The 22,056-nt window shown below is 42.2% G+C and overlaps 1 protein-coding gene across 1 annotated transcript in view; it reads left to right on the forward strand.

Annotated features, from left to right (window-relative positions):
- Positions 1-22,056, forward strand: part of ttc27 (tetratricopeptide repeat domain 27) — a 72,513-nt gene that overhangs the window by 32,069 nt on the left and 18,388 nt on the right. The window contains exons 10-12 of the mRNA XM_088609502.1: positions 9,202-9,315; positions 17,434-17,529; positions 19,517-19,639. Of these exons, the coding sequence (XP_088465628.1) occupies positions 9,202-9,315; positions 17,434-17,529; positions 19,517-19,639 (333 nt within the window). The remainder of the gene's footprint in view (positions 1-9,201; positions 9,316-17,433; positions 17,530-19,516; positions 19,640-22,056) is intronic.

Consider the following 22,056-nt stretch of genomic DNA (forward strand, 5'->3'; position numbering starts at 1 on the left):
GAGCCTTTTTTTGTGAATCCTTCCTAGTGGCATACAGTAATCCAGTTCAGGATCGTTGGGGGAGCCGGAGCCTGTCCCGACAAGCGAGGGCAGGGTGCACTCTGGACGGGATGATAGTCCATCGCAGAGCGCACACAGACACGCGCTCACACCTGGGCCAGCTTTCCCAGAAACCACATGAATGCAGGGGGAACACGCAAACTCCACACAGACAGCACCTCAGGTCTGGAATGGAACCCAGGGCCTTAGATCTGTGAGGCAGCAGTACTGACCTCTGTGCCATCATGCTGCCCCCCCGTTTTCGAAGTATTTAATTTTTTTTTCTTGATGGTGTGAAACGTATTTACCCCTCAATAGTTGTACAAGGGAGGGCCGTGAGTTCTGTGGGTCTAATATACACACCTTTTCCAATACAGTACAAATCTGCCACCTTGTCTTATGAAATCACCAATTGTCCCTCGCCGTGACTTTCGTTCGAAACCCTTAATATATTAAAAACTCCCATTGTATTTGTGTGAGTAATGCAAAACTAGATGACCTGACACTAACTGTTCATCTTAAGTTGTGCGCGTTCCCTCCGTTTGAAATGCGAATGAGATGGAGATGTTCTGAAAGATGTGGAATACCATCATATGTTTACGTGGACATACCACGAAATGTACTGTGTAAGACATCCTGTGTGAAACAAGGAATTTTATTGTGGCACCTGGTTCAGTGTCTTCCTAGATGGAACTCTTCATTACTATGGTTTTGGATGTGCCTCTCTTCTTTTGAAAAAAGGTTTCGCACTTAGTAGTCTGGCTACTATTAGATCAGTTTATGAAGAAAACTCTCTAGTTCGCAAATTGCATTGTTTTTGTCGAAAACTACAAAATATTGACTGAATTCGTAAATACTTCAGCTTTTAGTTAAAAAAAATGACTTCAACTTCAGAGAACTTCCTGAAGAGATTATATAAATAACTACAGATAAGTACTCAGTGGATCCCAGACAGGCTGATAGATGCACTGAGGGAAGAAATTGATACAATGCATAGCATATGCGTAATTGAACCCTCCTCAGATGCCTGGAGCAGCCCTGTGGTTCTAGTCTCAAAGAAAGACAATACTATCCTGTTCTGTATTAGCTTTTGGAAACTTAATGAAATTTCCAGATTTGGCAGCAATCCAATCTCAAGGATAGACAGTTGTTTTTTTTTAAATTCTAGTTTGTGTCACGTACATGGGCCAGACCTGCTCCATCCCTGGTGCTCTGTTACTGTGATTCTTGCCAACTGTATCATTGCAGCTGCCCTTCGTGCCAGAGGTCAAAGAACTGTACAAGTCATGCAGTTGGACACCACCATGATATCACCAACACCATCTGAGAAGAGTGTCTTAATCTCCTAGGTGAGGTTTTGAACAAAGTCAAGCGAGCTGGACCCACCATAAATGGGAGAAAACACATTTTTTTTCAACATCTGAGGGCCATTATTCTGGTTGCACTCCTGGTTCACCAGGTGATTTAAAGTGTGTGCCATCTGGACAGCTGACCACCATTAACCCAGTGCATTCTCTCGGTCTTCTCTGCCCTGCTGAAAGAGCACACCCCCTTACTGAGCTGAAAAAGATGAAAGGATCAGCCCAATGAGGGAGGAGCCCTATAGATAAGGTTTTACTCAACTCTTTGTTGTCCCCTCATATGTGTATACGTAGGACTACAACCTGTTTAGCTTCTACAGCAGCCTGAAATCACAACCTTGCGAGGTGGCTGCCCTACCACAACCCAAAACAATAATTGTGCCAGCCTAAGTATGGACAGCTGAAAGACCCGCCCTCCCCCGTTTCCAGATGAGTCCATGTTCCTGTAGGGTACATGTCTGCAGTGATGGAAGAGATCGGGTGACGGTGCACCTGGAAGCAGCTGCAGATCACTTTTTGAATGTTTTGGTTCTCCTTCTCCTGATGGGTAACCAACAGTGTGACATTACACAGCCAAACCACATCTAGGCGGCCGCAGCAGGATATAAACAGGAAGCAGAAACCAGGCAGCCGCTGGCCTGTTGTCAGTGTCACCATGGGAGCTGGAAGGAAGCTCTCCATCCATCCTTCACACGAGCGTGAAAAACATTTCTCATTCTGGCAGTAATGAACTGCTACCGCCACTTACCCAGGGCTAGAACGCATTAAGACAAGGGAAAGTTACAGAAACACAATAGATAAGTCATTGTTTACTGGCAAGGTGTGGTATTAATTGTGTGGAGTATTGTGCATGGAAGTAGATTGATTGCTTTTAAGAGTCGGCATTACCCACAACAAGGGAATGGAGAGTCCAAGTGAAAGACAGCCTTTAAGACGGGGGACCTCGGTTCTCTAGCAGAGCATAGAGGAGGCAGATACAACGTTGCTATCTCATACTTCAGAATTGCCCTTCACAGACATGGAGCCGTTGTGTTAGACGTGTTGCCACTTTCCTTGTCCAAAGAGTTGACTTTTTACATCCGTGTGTTCAGCTGGCACTGTAAAAATAACCCTGTATCCGCTTGCTTGAGTTGCCAGGCTGTCAAGCCTGGTCCTTTTTAAGGCACAAGGAGCCTGGTGACAGGATTTATTAAAAAACAACATGTATTTTATATAGGCTTCTCTGCTGCTGGTATTCAGCAAAGACGGGGTGTGTTAGACAGTTTTAATCAAGGTGTTAAAAAATGTGATTCAGGCTGCTGAGCAAGGCTATTTAATTTACTGTTTTACATTTTTGAAACCTCTCATCCATCTTTGACAGGGGGGATTGGAATTTCTTGCTACATGGGTTGATTTTTAAAAAACAATTCCAAGACCTTCTTTTATTGTGAATTGTATACCTGATACAGTGTAGTCATGTTGGACTTCTCATTTAAAAAATATTGCCTCTCCACATCATATATAATTCAACTCGTGGTCCAAATTAAATCAGTTTTCATTATTCTCCTGATTTAGCCCGGTTAATGAAACTCATGATTTATAAATACCTCTGCAATGCTGATGAATCCTAGATGTTTTTGAGCTTGTAATTAATTTACCTTGTGGCGTTGAACACTTTGGTTTTGATTCTTGAATAACCTAGTTATTAAAATGTCAAAATATCCTATTTTTATTTTGAATTGAATAGCTCCGGTACAGTAGCATATCAAGGTTTGAATTTCCATTTATTTTAAAGTAGACTTGTCTGTTCTATTTTTAAAAAGGCAAAATAGGATATCAAAAATGAAGTTTGGGCAAGTTGTGCTGGTTTCTGTAGAAAACAAAAACAAAAATATGTGCTTGACTGAATTCAGACTCCTCTTGGGTGCCTCCCCTTATGCCTGAGCAGTATTCTAAACACCTCTGCAAAATCTTCAAAAAGACAGCCCCAGAGCTCACCGGCCTGGCTCTGTGCAGGTGACTGGTGCAGGCCTCCACCTGTTGGCCTGTTGCTTTAAAACTCAACAACCGACTTCCTGTCAAGAATGAATTACATTGGAAAATTACTTCAGGCATATTTAAGCTTGTTTGGCAGAATCCACCAGATGGAGATGTCAGAAATGGCTGTGTGAGGTGTAGCTTTCTCGTTCTGCACTGCCTCAGCTGGACGTGTGTGTAGTCTGTGTTCTTGCATGAATGCAAGCCTTGTTCAAGATGCCGTTGAAAGAAAGTGCAGACGAGGAGCCGTTTTGGAGGAGCGCAGTGTGCAGCACAAGGCCACGGTCATGTCAACAGAATTTATGCGCTGTGATGGCACAAATGCACACACTTTGCATTCAGTTTGAAATGTCTCGGGTTAAGCAGTGGTGTTTCCTAGTTTGTGTGCATACTGTATGAGGCACCCACACTGCAAAAGCAGAACGCTGTATGTTTTGGCAGTTTTGGAGTAACGCAAGGGCTCTATGATTTTGAACTTCTTCTGTCTCTGTGCAGAGAGCAGGACAGGAGGAATGTAGTCCTTCAAACATGCCCCAGCTCCGCTTCTTAAGAATACCCGTATCAAGCTAAAACTTTCTGCAGTAATAAAACCTAGCTCATTGGGTGTACCCCCATCCTGTTTTGTTCAGATTAGCTCATGGTATCCCCCCCCCACAAATGCCAGGAGAGTACGTTTTTCTGTCATTAGGATAGCACATTAAACCCGTGTGAACCAGATGCTTCATCCCCTGTCACATGAGAGATGTGAAGTCCTGTTGACAGGGCTCCAGCTGACCCCCCACGCCCAGTGCTGGCATTCAGACCTCTCTGTGTGTCATCGTCAGCACAAGGCTCCCCTGTGGAGCCAGTTTCCATGGATTCCCTGTCTGAAGGAGATGCCGAGTGGGATTATATGAAGCAGTAACTTTCCGGATAGGTGAACGGCGCCCTATTTAAATTTGTTGTTTAACCTTGGCGCTCACTCTCAATTCAAGTCTGTCTCGGGAGCATTAAGTTATGATCGATGGACTGTATGACAGAATGTTTCACTTGGCAACAGTCATTTTTGCACTGTTGTACTGTATTCCGATCTCTATGCCTTTAATCGTCACAGAGAGGGAAATATCATTTTATTACAGGGCTTCAGCCTTGAGGGGATGTATTTTTGTGTGTGTGAAATATTTCTTTTTTCATGTTAGTTGTGGATAATAAAGTGTTTTGTCCTTTTATCTGTGCACCTGTGACAACTTCACCGATGACATCACCTAACTCAATAAAATCTGAAATGAAAGCATGGTTATATAAGCTTGGTTTATTCTTGGAGTGTTTGCTTTCTTCAAGAGTGCAGCTACAATGCTGTGTGCTCTTGAGGGGGGGGAAAAAGCGCCACACTTGTAAGAAACTATTGCTCACTCTTGAGAGGCATTGTTTGAAGGAATGCAGGTAGCAGATAACCATCGTGACGCGACTTGAACTTTCAGTCTTTGATTATCTAAAATTAACTGTGTATTTACATTTATAACTAACACATTTAGGAGCCCCGTGCAGAATTGGATAGTTTATTTTGTATTTCATGAAGTGGATCTTGCGCCCGCGGTGAAGCTGTAGTCCCGTGCAGGATTTCTGGCAAAAAGTAGAAAAGTCTCACTTTACACTTGTCTCGCTCCAGATGCCCTAGGTTTTCCCCAACGTGCCTGCTTCTTATCAAGCTGAGCGTGTTCAGGCAGTAGCTGCAGGCCATGCGAAGCCGGCTGGGGAATATGTAACAGGGAGGAAATGAGTGTGAGCGAGGAATATTAATGAATTTCGTCAGTTCTGGAAATCATTTATTCCAGGCGTGTCACTTTGCTTGAGGGACGTCTGTGATATGTTGTGTAGTCTCAGGAAGGAAATGATAGAATTTCCTTAAGAGTATTGTTTGTTCAGTTATGGAGATACCTTTACTCTGATGTAACACTTCTTTATCTTCACCTTCACTGACGTGAGGTTTGTATCTAAAGGAGGGCCCGGGGCCCTCTGGCTGTTTCATCCTTCTCTTACACTTCCACATCGCAGCTGGTGTCTGTAGACCAGCGCTCTTCCCCTCAGCGCCCCTTTACTCGGATGTCTTCTGGTCTGCTGTGTAGTGGAGTTGCTGGCGGGTTAATGGCTGCAGTGTGTCACCCATGTGGGCTCTGTGCTTCTGCAGTGAATAAAGTGGGCCCCCTTCTATATATACAGTAAAGCGTTTCGGGATCCTTTGGATTGTAAAGAACATCATAAACGCAAGGATAGTAATATACACATGCCATCCTCAGCGTAGACCAGATTTTATTTTACTTTTAGGTCTAATAGTGCCTTTTGATTGTCATCTGTCTCTAACACCATCATAAAGAAAAACACATTTTATCCCATTAAAGGAAGACTTATAAAACTGCTGTCAATCATAGACTCTGTTTCAGTGATCATGCATTCTGCATTCAGACAAATATGGAGGCATTTGTCAAACACTTGTAACAAAACAGGGACTTATTCCTTATTCAGCTCATCTTCTTGGGTGATGAGAGATGTGCCACTATTGTCAAAACAGTACATTTGACAGACGCGCTTCTGGGCAAGTCTCCTAAATGTAGTGATCCCAAAGTCTCAGAGGAAGACTTGAGTAATTGAGAGGGAATTCCTGGGCGTTAACATGGGCTAAAGGGGAAATCAGTTGTGTCTTCTGGGTGATAAGCAGAGACCGAATTCGTCATGTGATGGCCTCCTCCACTTTGCTCCATTCACTTCATGCAGTCAGTCAAAAACATGTTTTTTCGCAAGAGACATTCTGTTGTTTGACTGTTTTTTTTTTGTGAGATTAGGCACATTCTGCGATTGAGTAAAATCAGGCTGTGTGACCACTCCATACATCAGCTTAACGAGGAGGGGGGTGGGGGGTGGGATGTTGCCTCTCGGTGTGTATGGCCAGGAAGAGCCCATTCAGAAAGCTTGCTCCCTCTGCCAGGCCTCTGGGTTTTCATTACAAGCCTGCTGTAGCTTTTGCTCCCTTGCCTGATTGCTGTTCTGCTTGGAAGGGGCTTCAGTAATGATAGGACTGGGCAGCGAATTTGACTTTCAAAAGCAGACGCTTGGTTTATTTATAAAAATATAAACAAATAAAAACCTCTGGATTTAACTGCGTCGGTTCTAGAATTTCATATATTCCAGAAACCTGATTAAGAAATCGTGGTAACTGTCCATATTTGTGGATTTCATGTTGCCTTCTTATGAACAGTAGTTTTTAATTTTGGTTTTACACCCTGACCCTGAGGAGGGGGAGTGCATATACAATAGTTGCATAATCCCTGCAAATATGTTTGAAAATACACAGCAGGGGAAAACATCACCAAATGCGACGCGGTACTGAGTACAACGAAGAACACTAAAACCAAACCTTCACAGAACATTACATAACGGTGCTGCTTTCCAAGGGTCCTCTGTGTCTAGATGTCATAAAAATGGCCTAGTCAAGCAGAAGAGAAAGAGAGAACAGACTCAACCCTTTAAAACATCTCCTTAGCTGACATCCCTACCAGAAAAACCTCTACTGTACTGACAATGTTAGCTGAAAGACTTTTACCAACAAGAGCTCCTCTGGGGGCAGGGGCACTGTGATCCTCGCTACACCTCCCTGTAGACCCCACACACCACCAAAATGTATTAATATTCAAGCACATGTACAGATGTGTTCCATCACCCCAGAAGCACAAACCTGACAAGTAGGTTGTTTGATCATTTTCGTCTGTACCCTCCTGAGTGGTGTAGGGTAAAATCTATGGACGTGTTTTAAATGGATAAGCTGATGTGCCTTGTTTCTAGATGATGTGAAAGTGTTCTTCCATATCATGCCCAGATTAGAGGTAATACCTAATTTATTAAGGCCTGTTATGCCAGATGGATATGAAAGTCGTCAATGGAGACAGCATCAACCATGTTCTTGATGCTTAAAGTTTTTAATAGGTTCATAAAATTTATGGATGCCATGTATTTCTTCTTGCTTGTGCTGTTTTTAGAAGATGAATCCTTTTTGTGAAAGTTGTTCACACATTTGATTTTCTCACCGCTCATGAGCACCAGGCGAATGGCAGGACACACCGTGGACGGGACGCCAGTCCATCACAAGACACACTCACACCAGGGCCAATTTTCCCAGAAGCCAATTAACCTACTAGCATGTCTTTGGACTGTGGGAGGAAACTGGAGCCTCTGAGGGAAACCCCAGTGAGCACTGCGAGACTATATAAACTCCGTGTGGATAGCACCCCAGGAACTGAACACAGGCCCCCAGCGTTGCGAGCCAGCAGTGCTGCCCACGAAAGGTCACGTCCTGTTGATTTGTGGATACCAGCCTTTCCTCAGACACGTCTGCCCCATCAGCAGGATGAGCTGTGCACAGGGTGGACTCTGTTTCCATTCATGACGGCAGCATCAGGCTGCCTCCTTAAACCGCAGACTTCACAGTCAGACAAGTTGTCATTATTATTTCCTTTCTAAAAATGCGAGCGGTAATCTTGAAACTTTTCGGGAATGTACACCACAAATGTAATTCCATGCCATCAGAACTCTGTACTACGGAGTGTAGTTTAGGCATCACGGGATGATTCTCCGGGTTATTCCAGGCATTACACCTGTTCAGTTAAGCAGATTTAATGCAGCACTAGATCCATGGCTTCTTCTGCAACTGAGTTTGACATTTGTGTTCTGCCGGCTGATGTGACGAACCTGAACTAGACGGTGGAACAGTTCTGAACGGGAATCACCGAGGGGGTAACTGCTCCAGATAACAGCAGTTTCTTCAGAATCGGGCTTTGTTGTCTCCAAGTGATCTAGTATGTAGCCTTTGCTACTTTATAGAATTATTTCTTTAAGAGCTGTAATACTTTGCACCAGGCTTTTGGAATAAATCGTGGAGGTGTCACGAAGCAAATGTCTTGTTTTTCCTCTGTGCAGCTTTGATCAACACTAACACTGGCTGTTTTGACAGCAGTAATGAAATGGTGGTTATTTTTGAAAAAGAAAAGATAAGATTTAACTAACTTTTTTTGTTGTGGAGTTCACAATGTGGCTCCCCCCCCCCCCCAGGAATCATATCATCTTATGATTTATTTTATTTTTTAATTATTTTATTTTGTTTTCTTTCAATTTTCCATTACATCATGCGCATGAACTGCTAACTGTTTCCAGCTCCAAACCAAACTGAAATGTCAAAAATCCTAATGTGGCCACAACACTAAGTATTAGACAGAATTATTGCAAGCTGCAGTAATTTGGTGTAGCTGGAAAAATGATTATTTTTTAAGGTTAAGTTAAATTTCCTGTTGCATTAAAGAATGCATGTAACCTTATAAATAATGTATGAATAATTATTAATAAAAACTGAGATTATAACTATTTTTGCTTTGCTGCTGCTGATATCATGATGGAAATTAATGTTAAATGTGGAAGAATAATCACTACAGCCCTTCAGCTTTGGATCTGTGTTTTGTAATATAGGTTACATTGGGTTTCTCCGGTGAAGGGTGGATTTTGTAAAGAGCTGGAAAGATTTGACAATTGTGTAAAGATGTATATCATTAAACCCATGTAGTCATTAAGTTACAGCCTGCTGTGAAAAGGCACTGTAGTGAACTAATCAGACCGCAGGCAGAGAGATTCCTTCCTTCCTTCCGGACGGTTAGGAGCACGCTGGGAGAGTGCTGCCTTTCCTTCAGGGGCAGCCGAAGAGAATGGGTTACAGGTCAGACGCGTCGCTCCTGCAGCCAGGTAATCGGTGTCTCTTGTGTCTCAGCACCTGCTGTCCCAGCCCAAGTTCTGGGCCATCGAGGTGGCGGCCCTGACCCTGAGGACGAGGCTGGAGCGAGGGAGTTCACGCCGGGTGGAGAGAGCCATGATGCAGACGCAGGTATGCCCTCGCGCTCCTCTCAGGCATCGACATAACCCACCCACCCCAGGGGACCTCTTCGCCGGCCAAGAGCTGCAGGCACTTCTTTACCCAAAGGGTTGTGGGAGTGTGGAACACGCTGCCCGGCCGGGTTGTGGAAGCCGATACCTCGGCCTTTGTTTCTTTCAGGAAGGGGCTGGATGAGATCCTTGAGCCAGTGAACACCTGGCTACCAAACGTGCTGGATGGACCCAATGGCCTCCTGTCACATGTGATCTTTCTCACGTTCTTTAGAAGGAAACACATTTATTTAAGTGCGTGAACGTCCACATAGGTAACGGTGGTGTGTTGTAGGCGAAGGATGCCACCGTCAATAACTGATGAAGTACAAATTAGGTGAAAATTAGTATGGCATGCCTGTCTGGGCATTCAGCTCGCTCGAACAACCTGCAGCTGATGCTTTCACACAGCGTTCCCTGCAGGGTGTTTGTCATCACCGCTCGCTGCAGCAGAGTAGGACGCTGCAGGTTGTTCAGGCGGCCCTTGTTTAGTTCAGTGCCTGCTGCTATGGCGGTGACCCTCCTGAGCCTCCTGGGAGGCAGTCTAGACCGGTGGTTTTCTGAGCAAAGCCCGGTGTCTCTGCGGCGCACCGAGCCTCCGGCGGCGGTGCAGTACCCGCATCCTGACACAGGGGGCGCCGTGGCAGATTCGGGAACGGCAGATGTAGACAATAAAACAGGCATACAATCTTGTAACTGTGGAGTTCTGAATGAATTCAAGTTCAGACCGTAGTGTGATCGAATATGTTATTCCTTCAGAGCACAGGAAAAAAGCTGTGTGAGCTGTATTTGAATGCAGTCTTGTGTAACCAGTATAAACCTTTCATAAATGTTACATAACATTCTTAACCCTTTTGCTAAAGACATAACTGGTGCATACGGTATGTCTTTACGGTGACCCTAACCTTAAGACACTCTCATATCAATATTTTGTGTATTGTAGAAGTCCAAGCTTGTTGAATTGATATTAATTTAATACTTGTTGCTATTTTACGTCAATATTAATTTAATACTTGTTGAATGTAATATTCATAAATATTTATTTTGTATTAAGTTCATATTGCAACAACCTAGAATTAGTCAAGTGTTATAGGTTTACCTGGACACACATCTTTCAAATTTTATCTTGTATTTGGACATATGCCCATATTATTTTCTTACTAGAAAACCATACCCAGATTTACAGTTTAGTTTTAAGGTATATTGACAACAATATCCATGCACAATTTAGCATTTCTGCGGATGGCAGATCGCACCCTGTGACTGGGGCTGAAGGGGTGTAGTGACAGGGGGTGGCCACTAGGGGCTGCCAAAATGCCAGTTAGGCAGTATGAAGAGTTTGCAGCTCACACCTGTTGTAAATAGTTCACGCATCATTAATTATATAATTGGCTGGAATGTTGGATGTGCACATGCGGTTAATGAGTGGGGTCTGCCTATATAAGATGTGCTTAAGTCAGTGTGAGCTCAGGGTTTTGGTTTGAGAGGTCACATGTTGTAAATGTTGTGCAACTCTCCAGTCTTAACACGGAGAAAAATCTTCTTTTAATTACGAATTTTACTATGATCCATTCATCCACTTTCTAACTACTTTATCCAAAGCAGGGATGCAAATTATCTCAAATCACCGTTCACACATTAAGAACCACAAAGGGCAGTGAGCTTTTACTGTAGTGCTTCAGGTGGGTAGCTGCGTCAGCATGCATAGGCTGCAAAGAAACAAGTAATAGGTTTATTCCGTGCTGGAAAGAGAAGAAAGAAAACACAACGTTTTGGCCGTGGAACCTTCTTGAGGTGTCTCGCACCTGAAGAAGGCTCCACGGCCGAAACGTTGTGTTTTCTTTCTTCTCTGTTCAGCATGGAATAAACCTATTTACTTGTTCCTTTACTGTAGTGCTGCTGTTACATTAGCTGCTGCTTTCTGTCGTTCCATGTCTCAAGGTTGCTTTAGAAACAAAGGTTTTTCATAGTGGAATGAAAAAAATGACAAAGGCTAAAACTATTAACAAAATGACTTGCGCCTATGCAGAGCAATTAGATGTCTTTTTACATAGTCCTGCTTTATAGTGTTCCCAAAACCATAATTCATAGCAACTTTTTTGGGGCTCTTAAGAAAGACTGTAATAAGGTACATTGTATACGTGCCTTGTACAGAGCCTTTGCTCATTTGCTTTTTTGAAGTCTGCTAGTTTTTCGCTATATTGTACAGTATGTATTTTTTAGTGATCCGATGATTTTTGATTATAGAATACTTGTGCCTGTATTTTGAAACAGTCTTAATTTATTTTTCCTGATGAATAATTAACTCTTACTATTTTACAGTAAATGAAAGTTGATACATTTAAATTTAAAATAATTTCCTAAGGAAGCGAATGCCTACACAATCTGTTAAAACCCCCCCCAAAAAGGTTTGCTTTGCTAGTCTTCTTTGGCGTGTTTTAACTTCGATTACCTCAGCTGCAACAATTCGTTTACCAAAAAAGAAAATCTTTAATGTTTCTAGGAGCACTGATCTCTTCACTGTGTTAAGTCCAGTGGGACTCGTCTGGTTTATGTTTGTATAGTGTGATGTTTTAGCTAGAATTGCTGTCTTCAGCAGGTTCCTCAATGGTTTGAATATCTAACGGAGTCTAATGGGCTCTTCCTCAGGGAATGCAGGATCGGAACAGATTACGCATGCTTTTATGTATTTTTTTTATCATTGCTTGACAGTTGACATCCTTTGTCACAGTTTAAAGTTAAATTACGGTTGGGGAAAAATGCCTGTAATTTTCATTTTTGTGTAATTACTCGACTGGAAGGCTTGAATTTCTCTTGTGTAAACATTCTACTGTATAAATTCTAAAATGTAATAACCCCCCCTTCCAATTCACTCAATCTCCTAGTTGATCTGCACTTTCTTATAATAGTTTTCCAGCTGAACTCCGTTGGTCTTCCCATGTTTGGATAGCCTAGCTCAGTGACTCAGGGGCATACTTTGAGTGCTACTAGAGGGTTTTTTTTTAACTTTTATTTCTTGATTCATTTTTCTCTCTCAAGAAATAACTTACCAGATCTGACGTGTTTTCCTTCATCTGCTCAGTCTGTACACGATAAATAATCATTTGTCAGAGTTGCGCAAGGTTCCTCCATCTTGCCCCACTGTGGAAGTCTGCTTGTCCTGACTGAGATGCACATGCAGTACGTACACGTCCCTCAGTGTGCCCAAGCTACTTCAGTTTAGGTTCCTCAGTCTTGCTAAGTTGGGGAAAGAGTGACTGCTATTGATGTGTGACACTTTGGTTAGAGGAAAAAAAGGTTCTTTTAATCTCTGATGAAAGATTCATAATGCTTTTAATGGATGAGTTGAATTGTCCGGGCCAGTATGCTCAATATCGAAAATGGTCGCTAACATTATTGTGGCTATGAGCCTCTTTTCTTTCACTTTTTACTGTTTCTTTTCTCCTCTTTTCTATCTAATTACTTTGGCCTTCGTTGACTGTCTTCTAATTAAGGGATAATTGTTTGCCGCCAACAGACATCAGACTGTGATTATTCCTTTATAATAAACTCCTCCCCCTTTCCTCGTATCAGCGGCGTTAATAGTTTCATTCTTGACATGTGTGATATGTTTCACCGGGGAAATTAATGAGAAGATTTTTGAAAGTTTGTATTAAAGACGAGTCGTTCTGTTGATGAATTAGCTTTGACTGAGGTCAGAGTAGACCTACTGATGTACATCGCACGGTTGAGTAAGTAAACCATAATTAAATTAGTCGGTTAAAACTGCTGAGCTCTTTATACAGTTAACAGGTGAATGTTTTAATCAACAGTCTGTCACAGGTCAAGTGAAACAGAGTTGCCCCACTAGAAAGTGGAAGCTGTCAATCAATCTGTGTGCCTTCAGTTCAGGAACAGACACAGGCCTGCAGTGCAGTTGCTGAGAGCCGTAGACCTCACAACCTTTTGTTTGTGTTTGCATTTCGCACTACGTACGCCTTGCTTGCATGACTCCCCACGAGCACAAAGGCAGAAGTTCATAAAAGATTCACGGGTTTGTGATACTTTTGGATTTTGAAATGCTCGGCTTTAGAATAGATTTTGTTGAGCTTTTAGAAGCCTAAAATCTGTCGGATCTGTCAGTCTGCACTGATTTGTACATGGTTCCCTGGTGTGCAGTATTTCAGCTTTTCCTACACTTTCTCTGAAAGGGAAACATCCTTAGAATTGTGTGTGAGAAATGCACAACTGTCTAAATTAGTGTTCACTGTGGAAACAGTCTGCCCTTTTCAGAGAACGAGTTCTTGCAGTAAAAAAAAAGAACACTTCTGGAAACAAATAGTAAATGCTTTTTACATGTGTGTATACATTGTTGTGCACAAACTGTAGACATTTTGCATTGTGCAGGTTTACATTCATTGTTTTTCCTTCTTTAAGCAGAAACAGATCTGTCGATCTGCTGTATATCTTGAGCTGGACGTACAGTATGCTGTAGCTATTTTGTTTTAGGAATAAAAAAGTAACTTTTAGATTTATAGGTGTGTAGAAAGCAACAAATACGGCTAATGAAGAGGAACACCTGACAATGAATCAATAAAATTTGATTGGTATGGATTAGCTACTAAAAACACTTCCTCTTAGATGCTCGTGTTTTCCTGGAGTATTTTGTATGTATTCTGTTGTTCCTCTTAGTGTTATTAATGTATTATTAATAACACTAAGACTTTATTATTGTCTGCGTTCTATGGGCTTGTCCCAGCATTTCTACAATGAGGTTGCTTGTTGTGGGACTGGGGATGGGGAGGAAGGGACATTAGGGGAATGGTGCATTGTGTCAATGTTGGCCAATGTACTGTAAAGGTCACCCATGTAACTTAACATTTCAATCCCATAAGATTGTTATAAAACCTACAAAGGACTCCTTGAGCATCACGTTGCTGACTGCTCACTGGTCTTCTAGCAGACCAGTAACCCCCCCTTTTCCTTAAGACGTACACTTGGATAACAGCTGCCTCTTCAGAAACCTTGTTGTACCTTGTTTCCATGGGGGAACATGCAGGCATATACTGTATGAGCTGGGCTGTCTGGTTGAGCTGCTTGTGCTTCTGTGGCTTCTGAGGTGCAGCTCAACTAGGAAGCAGCTACAGTACTATCGTTCTACTCCCCTCCCCTGAGCTCTTTCAAATCTAGGCTCAAAATGTATTTTTAGAAGGGTTTTTATTTATCCCCTGGTTGCCCCTTTGCCTTTCTTCTGTATTCCAAACCCCCATCTACTCTCCCCTCTCACTGTGTAGATTTTTTTCGAGAAGCCGCTTTTAAAGGCAGTACATAAAAATAAAGTTATTATTATAAATTACATCTGAGGTCAGACAGGACTTACCACTGACCTAAAAAGCAAATTACTTCTAAGCTCTTATGGGATTCTGGCAAGATTAACATTTTACTAACAAATCCTCATTAGCCTCATTTACACTGTTATGCATTATGGATACGTTCATGAACCTCAACATGGCTTTTCTTCCACTGATTTCAGATGTTAAGATCCAGGATTATTGAACATATTTTTAACAGTTTTTCAAGGGTATCATGTTGTCTTAGACTTAGAGACACAAGAGAATGACGTCATCAAAATGGAAATGGCCATTTTTGTAAACAAGATTTCTGTCTGACAAGATTTCTTGTCACCTAGGCAGGGTGACATGGTTTAACCCTTCCCTTTTCTGTCCATTCGTTTGTTTCTGGTTTACCGTGTTCTGTGTCTGAGTGCTTACATCTCATTAACCCTGTAGTCTTTGCTTCCTGTAGCAAAAGTAGTCAATTGTTTTCAGAATACACTAGCTGTGAACGGCACACTTTTAAAAATAAAGACCACAAAAGCCACACAGAATCTAGTTTGCACAGTGGCTGATGTTTTAGAAATCTGATGCCTCACAGACATTAGTTTTAGCCAAAAAAGGAGACTATGAGCTGGCATATTCAAGGAAACTACAACAGAAAGTTATTTATTTAATTGGTTTATTATACATTTTAAATGTATTTAATTCCCTTTGTAAGGGAATTAGCCAATCCAAGTGATCATCATGCCAGAGTTGTTAAAATCTTTGGTTTGTTTGTGACTAGCTACAGTATATTACTTACAAATCTAGAGGTTTTGAGAGCTCATGAGAACTTTATTTATTCCCAGTCTGGAATAGGGCATTCCTGTAAATGTTGTACCACAAATGGTATTTTGGTTTCCCTCTGGATACAAAGAATGTTTTATAATTAAAAATGTAAATGTGTTGCAAAATGTATTGAGTCTTTGTTAGGTGAAAGGCTGTCCTGTCTTTTTTGTCTCCCCGTGGCTGTGTGGCATAGTCAAGTAATTAGTTTAAGGCCTCTATTGTAAAGGTATTTACTTGCTATTTGTTTAAATTTCTCTTTCCCCAGTAATAGATGTGGAACATTCATGGTTTCTGATATAATACCCCTGCCCTATTCTTGGCTACTGAGAAATGAGTTAATTCTTCTCCAGAGCTAATATGTCAAACCTTACTCGGGCCTAATTTTAACTTTTGGGACTGTTATGGATATTTAAGATAAAAATGATAATGCAGTTGCAGATTTGTAGGACTGTAAACTAAAAAAAAATGAACAGTGAAGAATTTTACCATGTATTTTTGCTAATTAAACTTTTGTTTTTTACATTATATTTTTTTATGAAATTGCATTTGTATAACGTCCTAATATGATGTATGTCTTTAGATTTAGCCTTGCCATTGACAAATATGGCCATATCTACATGTAATCACTATGAATAGATTTTCAGAAAAAAAGCACAGGATCTGAAACTTTGAATGAGTAGAATGAAACCACAGTATAAACTCCTGCTGTCTGAGTTGGCCCTTTTTAACAGAGGACAATTCCGCACATGTTGTAAGTGTTTGGTCCTTCCTTTCTGCTAACCGCGGGAGTTCACTGGCTGCAGTTTCTTTGATTTCTGCCAAAAACAAAAGTGTCTGGTAAGGGCCGAGTAAAATCCTCGGGACTGATGAAAGACTAGACAAAAAAAAAAGATCTCGTCCTGCTTGGAATTTCTCAAATGTCTCAGATTTTCAGTCCCGTTAACAGTTTGGAAAGGCAGCCAGGACTGTGCCTCGGGTTCGGGCCTGGGGAGTCTGTCGTGCCCAAACGGGGGCATCGCACGTGTCCAGATCAGGGCAGGTGAACAGCAGGTGCACTTCCCTGACCGGAGCAGCTGGAGTCGGTCTTTATTGCTCCCATCTGCTCTACACAGGGAGCTGTTCGAACACCGTGAGTCACACTGCATTTACGGCCTGAGTGGTGGGCCACAATGATCTTTCATGTCAGACATCTAATGCTGTAACCTTTGTGACGTGCTCAGAAAACATTTGGTAAAAAGGCGAAACTGTTAATCTAACTAATGATCAAAGCCCTGTTCTAATACTTTAACATTTTTTTAGCGTTTTACTGGTGAGGAATGACTCACATTTCTGGATTTAGTTGCACACTTTGGCTGGATTCCCTCACTGAGGCAGTCCTCTTAATGTAGCTGACATTTTTTAGCTGATTGGACATTTTACTCTCAGGCTGCAGCCCTGTCTCGTTTTTTCTCCTCGTGTGCTCTGTTGAACCTTGATGTCTGCTTCTCATGGAGCAACGACATCGAAGGTGCCTCTTGCAGAGTTTAAGGAGACCTGATGTTGGTTTGTCTTATTCGGCGTTAAGCATCGTGCGATGACAAGAGCTGCTGTGAGACGAACCAGAAAAAAATAAAAATTGAAGTCTGAGCTCTTGGGTGAAAATGTGTTGACTTCAACCTGGGGCCTGTAGAACAAAATGAAAAAAAATAACCATACAGTATGTGACGTCCAGAAAGCCGATGTTTGTTTCTGAAGAAGTGATGGGTAGGATTGCTGAAACACTTTGTTTCTGATCAATGAGAGTATTTCTGTTGCTTTTACTGTGTCCGGTGCAGTTTATCACACATGCACTAAAGGAGACACGTTTGGCCTTGGTGGTTAGGGTTTAAGGACAGCGTTCACTGTGTCGACTGCTTTGCTTCCACGCTGAGAGCCTGGTGGTGTCTCTTGCCTTTTAGACTCTGGTGGATCACTTTGAAGAGAAGAAGACTCCCGTGGTGGAACGTCTGAAGGTGTTCTACTGCAGCCAGGTGCCTCCACGGTGGGCCCTCCAGGTACCTCCTCTCACTGCGCCGCCTTTATCATCACTGGTCCAGGCAGGACTCCACATGCAGGCATCCTCTGAACTTCTTGCCTTTCGTGGGTTTAAATATTGGAGGTTAAAAGATTGCATTTGCCTGGGGATTGGAATAGGGCCTGGAAGTAGTTAAAATTCCTTATCTGTACAATAAACCAGAGCTCAGAGGAAATCTGGAAATACCCAACTATCAAGTATTGCGAGGAAGAAGGCAATGGGGCTTTTTTCTGGACTAGGAGAACACATTCAGTCAACTTACTGCTCTGCTCTGGATTTGCTCTTTAATATCGATATTTTGTCCTGATTGAAACAGGGTATTTGTCTTCCTTTTCAAAGATAACAAAGATATCATTTTTCTGAGGCTTTATGTAAAGCCAGTTAATGTTTACAAACAGCAGCAGCTCTCATTTTTTCTGGGGGATTTGTGAATGTGATCTCTTACCCCAGACATCTTTATCTTTTTTTTTTTTTTGCAGGAGTATTGAGAAAGTGCAGCATGTGTGCTGAAATATCTTACTGCATCTGGGCTTTTTTCATTCATTTAGTCAGGAACTCCAAGCTCATTTAAGTAGTCCTTATTAATTTTATGAACCTGCCTAACACCGATAAAGTAGGGTCAAAACCTGCAATTTTCTTCCAATATACTGTGTGATGATGGCTGGAGAAATAATTCAATGAAAATTGACTGAAAAGCAGTCAAATGATGCCAAGGGCTGCTGGGAGGTTTCTTTGTTTAGAATTAATTTCCGTAGATCTTCCCTTTTGGTTTAATTGATCTGAGATGATTTTCATGTGCCTGGAGTGTTTATTGTTTAATGAAGCTGGTTGCAAGAAAATTCTGAATGAACATCCTGTGCAGTCTGTGCTTTGTGTGAGGTGTGAGTCCTGTCAACTATATTTTCTGATATTTTATTACTGCCTTCGAAATGAAATAAAAATACGGTACACTGACCTATATGTTTCAGAAGTACAGTACAAGGTAAGTATCCAGACTTCCTGGAGCCTTCATACAAAACACTTACAGTATCACTGAGAAAAAAATAGAAGCAGACATTTTCCATTTCATCACACTCATAAAGTCTACAGGGAAATTTAACAGACACACTGGGCTCTTGTACTGTATGGTAGGTGGGTCCAGTCCCTTAAACTAGGTAATAATTACTCTGTGCTATTGATGTATTCATGTTCGTTTTCTTTTTACGTGTTAGGCTACAATTAGAGCTTGGCTTACACTTAAGATTTGTCTTGTCTTTTAGATTTGTTTTTGATTAATGGAACCAAAATATATCCATTTAACTGTTCCCATAGTCTGGTTCTTTTCCGCTTTTAAATTTCCAGGAATTGCATTTTTTACTGACTTTCTAAAAGTCAGAAGTGTTCAAATTGTCAGCTGGGTGGAGGTACTGTTGTGGGGAAGCTAAGCATATGGTGTATCACTGGATCAAGAGAAATCTTCACTTGGCTCTTGCCATTCAGGGTGAAGGTGCTGGTGAAGTCATTCTAGAGTTGTAGTGTAGGTGCCTAAAGGTCTTGAGGCCACAGCGTTTGAAAGGAGCTGAATTCAGTGCACTGGGATCATGGCTGAAGTAGATGGAGGTGCGAGGGATGTTGTTTATCGTTTCCACTTTCACAAAGTGTAAACAGTGTCTTGATGCACTGCAATTAAAAACCGTCCTGAATGAATTTCTGTTATTCATGCTGAAAAAACAACCTTTGTTTTCTCAATCATTTTTCACCCATAAGCCTTTTTCTGTTTTTCCTCTGATTCTCTTGCTGTATGGCGCATGCTGTCGCAAAACAGTGGCCCTAAATCAAAAGGCCGTCATTGTGCTCGGCAGAGTGCAGGTGATGATGTCACCTGTGACTGAAGGCCAGTGTTGAATTACTCAGCGGGTGTGAGTGGGGCGCTCTTGTGTTTGTGTTCTCACCTGTGCTGAGCGACTCTCCTGTGACGTCGTCCACAGCGGCAGCTCGCCAGCCTGCTGACTGACCTGGGCTGCACCAGCTCCGCCCTGCAGCTGTACGAGACGCTGGAGATGTGGGAGGACGCAGTGGTCTGCTATGAAAGACTGGGCCAGCACGGCAAGGTGAGAGGGTGCAAGGCAGCCAACCAGGGACCCATTTTAAAAAGTGGGGGTTGAGATTATTGCACAAGCCACGTGGTTTTGCTACGTGGCCAAAAACCTGTCTTGGTTGCATTTTTAACTACCTTTCCAACAAGATGATTATTTCAATCTGAAGTTGATCTTCACCAGGATGGAAAGTACAGAGCTTCCAGTCTTTCTACTGCTTTTCTGCAAGTGCGAAGTAAAATAATGAAGCAAATGGGCCTTGAAGATTCTTACAAAACTATACATGAATTGGGCTGTTTGTTGGAGATCCTTTTTTGTGGCAGTGAGAGATTATTTTTAGGAAACACGGACAGCCTGTTGGTGGCTGTGATCAACAGAGCAGTGTGTGCTTCTGCTGTTTAAGAGCTGCTGACCCTGTCGTTGTTATACTGCGGACATTTTTCTAGCAGTACCAATGGCTTCTTTGCAAAGCAGGGCTGAGTCATGAAAGGTGCAGGCTGTGGAGTGAGGGTAATGATTTCTGATTCGCAATCTAGATGGATCAGCTTTTTCCAGGCAGCAGCCTCATGCCTCTAAGCCAGTTGCACACTGCTGGTCATTGAAATGATCTCGCTCGTGTGCCTCTGGGGTTTCACTAAGCCTGCCAGGGATGGGGCTGTACAGATGACTGATGACACGGGGTGGGAGGATTGTGATTGTTGACTCTTGTTCTTTTGCGGAATAAACTTCCAACGCCGAAGGGCTGTAGGAAAATTTTACTTTCCCAAACTCTGCTGTGAGTCAGCCGTGATTTATTTATGTGCTGTATGTATTTGTTTGTCAGGCAGAGTTTGCTTTCCATTCATTGACAGCTCTGTTCTTGTGTGAGATGTTTGCAAACGTCCTGTCAGTTTGTTGTCCGGGTCTTCCATTGCTTTCTTCTTTCTGTTACTCACTAGCAGTCAAAGATAATGACCACAGAATATAGTCATAGCCACCCTCCTGTCTTTTTCTATTCTTTCTGCTACACTTGCTGCTCCTGTGTATACAGTATGTAAAATGTATCTGTATGGAAGGCATTGTCCTCATTTCTCTGGCTTTTTAACCCCTGTTTGTGCTTGCTGTTTCCTTTACCTTTGGGGCATATCTGAAAGGAATCAAGCTCTTTGCCTTTAGCATCCACTTTATTTTTTCCAGTCATGTCCTATCACTGTGGAATGGGTATCATCTGTAGAACTCGGCAGCACTGTATCGGTTCTTTGGGAGCTGCAGTGATTCTTAAAATTCAGTAGCTGCCTGCGGTGTTCCAGAAACAGAGATTTCTACTTCTACCACGGGATATATGACACCGAAAGAAAATACATATTTTTAAAAGAGACAGAGATACTTTTGCTGCATTTCGTGAGTGTTTGCTCCTTCTCTAGCAATATACCCATGTTTACCCAGGTGCAAGTGGTGTGTTTTCCAATATTTATTGACAGAAGAGAACCAAAAACCCAGGAAAAAGTGCTGTGAGCTGTTGCAAAAGTCCGCCTGCAGCACAGGCCTGAATTCACTCTGGCTTTGTCTCCTGTAGTCACAGCACTCCGTTGCTCTTACGACAGGGCAGTCCAGCTGTGGTTCATGAACTGTCCGGCATGACTTTACTTAGCCAGATGTCTTCTTATCGTGGCGTGGCCCTGCACAGTTTCCTTACGGCCACCAGCCCTGGCTCACTTTGTTCTGGGTCACTATTTCCATGGCTGAAATGTGTCTTTTAAGAGTGCAGCCAAGGAAGTGTGGGTTACACTGCTTAGCGTGAGCCAATGACAGTATCAATAACAGCAGAAGGCGGGATTGTTAAGGAAATGGTAAGAGGCACACCGGTGCATGTTTTGTATGTGGAGGCTCATCTACAATGCATGACTTACAGAAAATCATGCATGGTAGATGACCCTCCACACACAAAACATGCATGGTTATCAAATAGCATTGCAGTGTGCTTCTGTTTATTTGCCAACAGGAAGAGACCTGCTCACTACAATATTGACGCCCCATGGGCCAACAGATTTCCCCGGTGGAGAAACTGTCAGGTCCTGGGGGTGCGTGTTTAGGGAAGTTTCAACATATTTTCTAAAAGATTTGCTGACTGATTTTGGAATTATATCAGCAAATTCAGCAAATGAACCGATAAAAAGGATTAGCCTTCATTACATCAGTATCCTGCTTAATCTGGAACTGGAACTACATATCAGAACGCAGGTTTTTCCTACATCTGGATTCGAAGACAGTTGCTTACATGGTACACTTACAGTATAAATTCTCCTGACCATTTAAAAAACTTGTATAATTAGGAAGGGGTTCCATTCTATAAACATGCAGATGATGTGTGATAGCTTTTATAACATCTGGAATGTAGCCTATATGCGTAATCTTTGACAAATGGTGTGATATAAAGTTACAGTGATCAAGCA

Source organism: Lepisosteus platostomus, chromosome 17 (assembly GCF_059453375.1).
Source record: "Lepisosteus platostomus isolate fLepPlt1 chromosome 17, fLepPlt1.hap1, whole genome shotgun sequence".
Lineage (NCBI taxonomy): Eukaryota > Metazoa > Chordata > Actinopteri > Semionotiformes > Lepisosteidae > Lepisosteus > Lepisosteus platostomus.